This window comes from Manis pentadactyla, chromosome 4, assembly GCF_030020395.1.
Source record: "Manis pentadactyla isolate mManPen7 chromosome 4, mManPen7.hap1, whole genome shotgun sequence".
Lineage (NCBI taxonomy): Eukaryota > Metazoa > Chordata > Mammalia > Pholidota > Manidae > Manis > Manis pentadactyla.
In genome coordinates this window covers 36652680-36660632 of record NC_080022.1, presented here as the reverse complement: position 1 = coordinate 36660632, position 7953 = coordinate 36652680, and the positions used below count along the sequence as shown (strand labels likewise).

Here is a 7953-nt window from a genome sequence, read left to right as displayed (position 1 = left end):
GAATGTATGTTATTTCCTGCATATATATATACACATTGGCATCTATATTTACTTACATTTGACATCTGTATTTTGCTCATACCAATACATGAACACTGCAGGGTTCTTTCTAGTTTTCTCTTTTCCATCTGTACAATTCCATTCTCTGCTAGCTCCTAATATCTTCAGTATTTACTTATTATTTATTTACTCAGTATTTCCCATATTTACTTACTGGATCAACTCCCCCTGTATGTTTGTGACCAATCTTCCATTGCCAGCACCACCTACCAAGTGCCCTTTTCTTACCCTTAGACTCCAAAACCTCTCCTCCCAACAAATCTATACCTTTCTCACTCCTTTTTAAAAAATACTTTTAAAGAAAAACAACCTGTTAGACAGAGACCAAAAACTGTCAAAAGACACTTTTGGGGTAAGAGAAACTTGTATGAACTGGGTATTTAATGAAATCAAACAATTACTGTTAGTTTTAATTGCAGTAATGGCATCAAGGTAAATGTAAACAGTTCTTATTTAAAGACATATATTTGCTAGGTGATGGATACATGGGGGTTAATTATTATTCTACCCATTCTTATGTTTGAGAATTTCAAACGGAAAAAAAAAAAAGGGCAGGAGGCAGGTCTGCAGACCACTGGACTTTATTAAGATGGAATCAAGGCTAATTACACTGATGCTACTTGCCTCAGCCAAAATCCATGAGGTTCACATGAACTTACACAAACAAATGAGGTTACACAAATAAGAAACAAATTGCATGTTCAAAACCATAAGGAAATATCCTGATGCCCAGGTGATGAAGACTGGGGTCAATGAGTCTGCACATTTATTTCAAGCTGTTAAAGAGTTTGTGGGCCACCTAGACGGGGGAAAGAAAAGGATGGCATCAATTGGCAGCTTTAATGTCATGGCTTACAAGGTGCTTCATGACCTGAAACAGTACTGCCTCTTATCTCACTGCTCCCTTCTCACACAACCACACTCCACTTGGGCCCTAACAAACTCCCTTCAGTTATCTCAATATTGTCTCTCTTTTACCTGGAACTCTCCCACTTTTTTCATCTTTTATTTTTCCTTTAGAACTTAAGTTTGTATGTCATTGCCTGCAAATCTTCCCTAAACAAGCTCCTATCTCCACACAAGTCTGTCCCTCCTGTCTTCCCCCCAATTTCACAGTGCTTATTAACTCAACAAATATTTATAAAACATCTACTATATGCCAGGTACTGTTCTAGGCACTGAATGAGTTACAACAGTAAACAAGACACTATCTCTGTCTCTTAGGAAACACGGAGCCTAATGAGAGAAATATATATATATGAGGCAACCTCTGATAGTGACAAATGCTCTGAGGAAAATAAAATGGGGGATGAGGAGGCATAGCAGCTTTAAAGAGGACAGTCAGTGAAGGGCATCCTGAGGTTACACCCAAGAGACTTAGCAGTTTACTAACTGTTCCACTTTGTCTTCTATGCTGGCTCATAACTCAGTGAAGGAAGGGACCATGCCTGTCTCACTCCCAGGTAACATAGTGCTGACTCATAAAAGTACTTAAATAACATAAAATCTACCATTTCAACCACTTTTAACTATATATTTCTGTGGTATTAAGTAATTCACGTCGTCCTGCAACCATCAATCTCCAGGACTGTTTCATCATCCGAAAATGGAACTCGGTGCCTACTAAATAGTAATTCCCCATATTCCCCTCCCCTCAGCCCCTGGTAACCACCATACTACTGTTTTTAAGAATCTGACCACTCTAGGTACCTCATTTAAGTGTAATGCTATGTTTGTCCTTTTGTGATTGGTTTATTTAGCTTAGTATGTCTTCAAGGTTCATCCACGTTGAACTTTACTTTTTAAGGCTAAAAATCTTATTGTACATATATATCATGTTTTGTTTATATATTCATCCACCAATGGACATTTGGATTACATATACCTTTAAGCTATTGTTAATGCTGCTATGAGCATGGATTAACTAACACCTGTTTAATTCCATGAACAGGGTCTCAATCTTTTGGTATAAACCCATAAGTGGAACTGCTGGATCATTTGGTAATTCTATGTTTAATTTTTTGAGTAAAGTGCTTGATTTCTTTTTATTGCCAAATAATATTCCATTATATGGATATATCACATTTTATTTATCCATTTATCAGATAATGGGTACTTAGGTTGTTTCCACTTTCTGGCTATCGTGGATAGTGCTTCACATTTGTGTACAAGCTTTTGTGTGGACATATGTTTTCATTTCTCTTGGGTATATACCTAGGACAAGAATTGCTGGATTATATGTTAACTTTGTTTAACCTTCTGAAGAACTGCCACACTGTTTTCCATAGGGCTGATCCAACTGACATTCCCATCAACATGTATACAATTTCCAATTTCTCCACATTACCAACACTTGCTCTTTTTTTATGATATGGAAAATTATATATGCATATTTTATATATAAATTTTCCTTTTCCATTAAAATCATGTTGAAACAACAGATGAATAATTGTTTATAAATCAGAGGACAGATGAAATTAATTAATGTGTATCAATGAAAAGGAATGCAATACCTCTATTCATAGTATTTTATATGCAAGTATGTTTATTATGATTCTATTTTTAAAAATCTGATAGTATATATAAGAAAGCAATATTTTTGTTGTATTTTTCTATCTATAAAAAATCTTCCTGAATTGTCACAAATGTGTTGAATAGAAGTGGAGTGTGTGTTTGCACTGTATACTACAGAATTAAAACAAATAGCTATATTGGGATTATAGAAGCATAAACAATGGAAGTTGGTTGAGTGGTGATCATTAACTCTTGGGGGTGGGGAAAGAGAAGGCTTTTTATTTTACCTATTTTTTCCTTTTGACCCTCTTCACCAATTTCTCCCCATCTTTTTGATTAGAGGCAGTTCTAGTGGGTGTGCATGGGTGTGAAGTGGTATCTCATTGTGGTTTTGATCTGCATTTCCCTGAGAGCTAATGGTGTCAAGCACTTTCTTATGATTAGCTACCCAATCAGTTTTAACATAGGCAACCACATCAAACTTAACCTATCCTCTAATTTATTTAGAACACCTTACTGTTATTTTTAAGAGATTCAAACACAAGTTTACTTAAGAACAAAACAAAACAAAACTTTTGGACCAACTACTATGTACAAGACACGGTGGAAGATATAAATTATATTAAAGAATAGGTTATTACTTGAAAGTACAAAATCCAGCTTCCACATGGTTTAGCAGTCCAAACTAGAACATCATTTCTCTTCTCCAAGCCTCAATTTCTTACCTGTAAAATGAGGATAATGATACCTATCTCCAGTGAAAGTGGTAGAATTAGTTAAGATTATTTATGTTAAGTGTTCAGCACTGTACCTGACATAAATTGGGCCACAGTAAATGCTTATTGATGGATCTGCCACAAGATGGAAAGGTTGTCAATACAAGTCTGCCTTGGCCATTGTAAGCTTTCCCCTTCCTGACTTTAGGCTGACTTACGCAGTGGTCCCTTGCATGCAAGAAGTCAAAGAGCTCCTCTGTGCAATCCTCTTCTGTCTGTGACCTAGAAGATACACGCTCATCACAGAGCTCCAGCCGCTCCCGCGCCTTTACACATTTCTCCACCTGTTCGCAATGCTCTCTCACTGCTGTTAGGGGATCCTGAAGGAGAAACACAGAAAAAAACCAAAATGGGGGTTTCAGGAGGAGACCTACAAACGATATGCTTTAATAATACCACCAAACCAAGGTGCTGCCTCTGAATTACCGTGCAGAAGGCCAGCTGGCAGAGCCACACTGCCGCCAGAAATGGCTGAATGGGGTCTCCCATTCAATTCTGATGCTAAGTAGTAGGGAAAAGTTTCACATTCCTGCCTTCCAAGGTTGCCAGTATGCACTGAAAGCCTCAGTCCTATCTGAAAAACAAGGCGGTAAAGGAAACCTGGCCAAACTTGAAGTACATCTATAGGAGGCCTTACTTATTAACACAGCATTTTAGGATATGTAATGTCTGTTGTCCTCATCTGACAGCCAGGCCTATGCACCCCAACTGCCCAGCTAGAAAGGCAATGTTAAACACAGAGAAGGACCATCTAAGAAAAGTTCCTCCCAGAATTTTAAACCACAAAGAGCAGATGACTTACCTACCACTTCAGCATTTTATTAAAAATCATAATAATAAAGAGAGAAATGTGGTGTCCACATATAAATCAAGTATAAAAACCAAATGAGTATTCATATTTGAACTGACTGTTTAGAGTTCATAATGCATGAGCAAAACCGAAAGTTTCTGTGATGACTGCCCTTGTACTGTTCACTATGTAACTTATTCATTATGTAAGAATTTGTTCTACATGTAAGAACTTGTTTGTTATGCCTCAGAAGATTGGAGACTGACGAAAATTAGGCTTGGGGTGGATTAATGATTGTGCATTGAGCATTGACTCCCCTATACAGAATTTTATTGTCGTTAACAACCATTTGATCAATAAATATGAGAGACGCCCTCACAAAAAAAAAAAAAAGGACAGACTTCCAATGGTAAAATAAATAAGTAATGTAATGTATAGCATAAGGAATATAGTCAAGATATTGTAACAGCTTGGTAGGGTGATAGCTGGAACCTAGAATTATGTATATAAATGTTCTACCACTGTGTTGTACACTTGAAACTAATGTAATGTAATACTGTGCGTCAACTACCCTTCAATAAAAAATAATTATTTAAAAAAAAAAAAAGAGCAGATGACTGAGTACCAGACCCTCAAGATACTGCTGTGCTCTGACACCATGACTGGAGAAGCCCAAACCCAGAGACTCAGCTTCCCAGGCCATTCCCCCAAACATTCCACTGCACAGCAAGGAAGTATTAAAATGAAGGCTTTATCCTCTCCCATTCTCTCCAAGGTGTCAGGTAAAGACTCCTTAAAATGCCCCTTAAGAGTTTCATGAAGCTCAAACTTCCTTTTACTGAGACGGTTCCAAACCTGAGACAGCTCTTACCACTAATTCCTCCTCCTCCTCTTCCTCCTACAAAAGGAAAACAAAATTAATGTCAGCAGCAATTTAATGACACATATGCCCAGTCATATTGATGTTATCTCTGAAGATAAATACTATATTAATGTTTTAAAATTTTCCTTTATTTTACGATGTTTTTACATTTTAGGGGCCTTGCTAATTCTGGGCAGATGGGCCCTCCCAGGGCTGGCTAATTTCTAGAGACAGCAAACAACGTGCCTTGGGGCATACCTTTCCCTTGCAAACCAACTAATCCAAAACCTTTATCACCAACCACCTCCTTTATGTAACCTTCCTACACTAAACCAATTTTTGCTCCTGCCCTGCTGACCCCAGGGACAAGTACCAATCAACTAGGGACCATCCCAAAGTTTATAAAGCCCTTTCACCCTTTCATGTCTATAATGATTTGATTAATCAAAACAGCCCTTTAATGAGCTCTAATAACAAACACTAATTAAACATTTTTTTATATAGATTCAAGCAGTCAAATGTTCATATGGAATCCACATATCTTACTTTAAAGTATATTGGTCTAAATTCTGGTAGGTCATAGTATTATTAGAAATAGCTAAATTTAGTCCTTACACCCCAAACCCAGTTAGGAGGAAAACATTTTTTTCTAGATTTGAAATTTGAATTGGAAATATGAAAATCGCCAAACCTAAACTCTTCTTTAGCCTGAGTTAGGGTCACTGCCTTTTGGTTTGCTGAACACTCAGAAGACTATCAATATAAATATGCCAAAGGTCTTCACAACTCCATTCACAAGCTTGGAAACACTAGGCCCTACCTATTTTCTTCTGATTCAGGTACACAACCTCAAATTTAGTTTCCATTCTCCCAAGGGGAGCAATATAAAAACAACTCTCTGTGAGCATCAGTGTAAATCTGGGGCATAGCACAGTCTGATCAGTATCTCAACCTATCAAGTCAGGTGTTTGCCTGCCTCTGCATGTGCGTGTCCACGTTTAGGGTAGCGGGAAAAAAATGGTATACAGGAAAATATAAAGAACTAGTTCAGCAATCCCTATTATGTTTTCAGACTTCCAACACAGTCTGCTTCATTTTCTACCATGTCCTTCAGTGAAGGGACCAAAGCTCATGAATGCCAGGAGTGACAGGAAGGGTAGATTCAACTGTCACCCAAGCTATTTATTCTTATAATTAACACAGATCTCTTTCTAAACATGTAGATGCTATTAATGATGTAAATTCTAGCTTTTCATTAAATAAAGTTTCTTGACCTTGTTCTTTTAAAAAACTTAAACTGGTTAATTTTTTTCCAAAAAACTGAAATCATATTCTGCCAGAATTAGAAACCAGAAATTAGTATCCTAGAAACAAGACATTTCTATCATTTTCCTATTAGCAGTGCTACTACATTTTGTCTTTGATAACTGTGTCAAAAGTTATCACTGAATGTTTTAGAAAAACAAACCCAAAACCAAATATGAATATGGACTACTTCATGTAAAATTTCCAGTCAATGAGCAAAATCAAGATCATGTGCAATAAAAATTTTCCTCTCCAGGAGGCACAAGTTCTTCAGTTTTCTTAATTTTAAGATTTACTAATTATTTACTTTCTTTTTCCCATCCGCTGCTGTGGTGAGACCTACTGAACTTGCTAGTATATTTCCTGCTGAACTTCCTGAGGGTGGCTCCATTTGTTTCTGAAAATAATAAGACTAGGGAAAAACTATGTGATAAACCAGTTTCCAACTATTCTGAACCTATAAGCCCAGAATAACTGTCCCTAAGTGCCAGAGAACAAAAAATTTATAAGAAATGTCATTAGAAAAAAAAAGGTAGCTGGCTTCTGTGAAGCCCTGTAGCACTCTGGCCAAGTCTTGGCTCCGGAACCATGCTGCTTGGGTTCAATCCCTGGCTCCTTGATTTATTAGCTGTGTGTCCTTAGACAATTATATATTTTGCTTTTCTACACTTGTTTTCCCATCGGTAAAATGGCAACTACACAAAAACCAGTACCTAATACTTACCTCATAGGCCTACTGCGTGGCTTAAGTGAATTAGTACATAGAGAGCACTTGGAATAGTAAGCAGTCTATAAATTATTATATCGGCATTCTTACTCTGAGAAAGACCTCCCTCTTTCATTACCACGTAACTACACGACACATTTCATTCCTACTTTATTCCAAAGATACTTCCTTTCGACCTCCACCAAAGAAAAAGAAACCACTTTTTCACAGAAGCTTGGCTAAGGCCACATCTCCGGAACTTCCGAAGAAGATGCCGCAGGGATTCCCAATCTAAGCTGAGGTAAGGAGTAGGGCTGGTCGGCTTGCTCCCAAACCTGTCAAACTAGGGGCTCACAACACGACTGACTAAAAACACAGACAATATTTTTACAAAAGTTTAGTCACACAGCATTCTCACTCTCGTTAAACCTCCACATTGATGGACTGGGGGAGCCGAAGCCCAGAGAAAGACAAGTTATCTACTTGCCCAAGGTCAATGGACAAATTCTGGGGAAGGGTCGAGGGAACCAGCTATCTCGACCTTGCAAACTCTTGAGGGGAACCTGGGTCAAGAAGGCCCTGGGACTGTTTTGGCGGGGTAGGTCCTGAGGGCACTGAGGAGGGCCAAGTCGATCATCTCGCCGTACCTTGGGGTCTCCGGACCCAGTAAGCATCCTTCGCTCGTCCTCCAGCCCCATGTCCGGCTACAGGTCTAGATTCAACACCAGCGGCAACAGCGGCACCTATTCCACTTCAGGATCAAGAAGGACTTGTAAGGGTCACTCAGCGGATATCCGGCGAACCAGCCGGAAGTGCGGCAGACTCGTCGTAGTCGCTAACACACGCTCTGAGTGGCACGTACTACCGTCCACAGGCAGGAGATAGGGGGAGCTGATATTTGCACCTGGGAAGAATTTACTAAGAAATAGCCCCTTAGTCG

General features: G+C 38.5%; 1 protein-coding gene across 2 annotated transcripts; it reads right to left on the bottom strand.

Annotated features, from left to right (window-relative positions):
* Positions 1-625: 625 nt before the first annotated feature.
* LOC118916240 (cytochrome b-c1 complex subunit 6, mitochondrial) lies at positions 626-7829 on the bottom strand. 2 transcript variants are annotated; one of them, XM_036893027.2, is made up of 5 exons: positions 7661-7785; positions 5012-5038; positions 3777-3924; positions 3509-3670; positions 626-859 (listed from the first exon to the last, which is right to left on the bottom strand). In XM_036893027.2, the coding sequence occupies exons 3-5, from the start codon at positions 3837-3839 to the stop codon at positions 827-829; spliced, it is 258 nt and encodes an 85-aa protein (XP_036748922.1). In that variant the 5' UTR covers positions 3840-3924; positions 5012-5038; positions 7661-7785; the 3' UTR covers positions 626-826. The 2 variants fall into 2 exon arrangements, with proteins under 2 accessions (XP_036748922.1, XP_036748921.1); XM_036893026.1 differs by lacking the exon at positions 3777-3924 and having other exon boundaries at positions 7661-7829.
* Between the last annotated feature and the right edge of the window lie 124 nt (positions 7830-7953).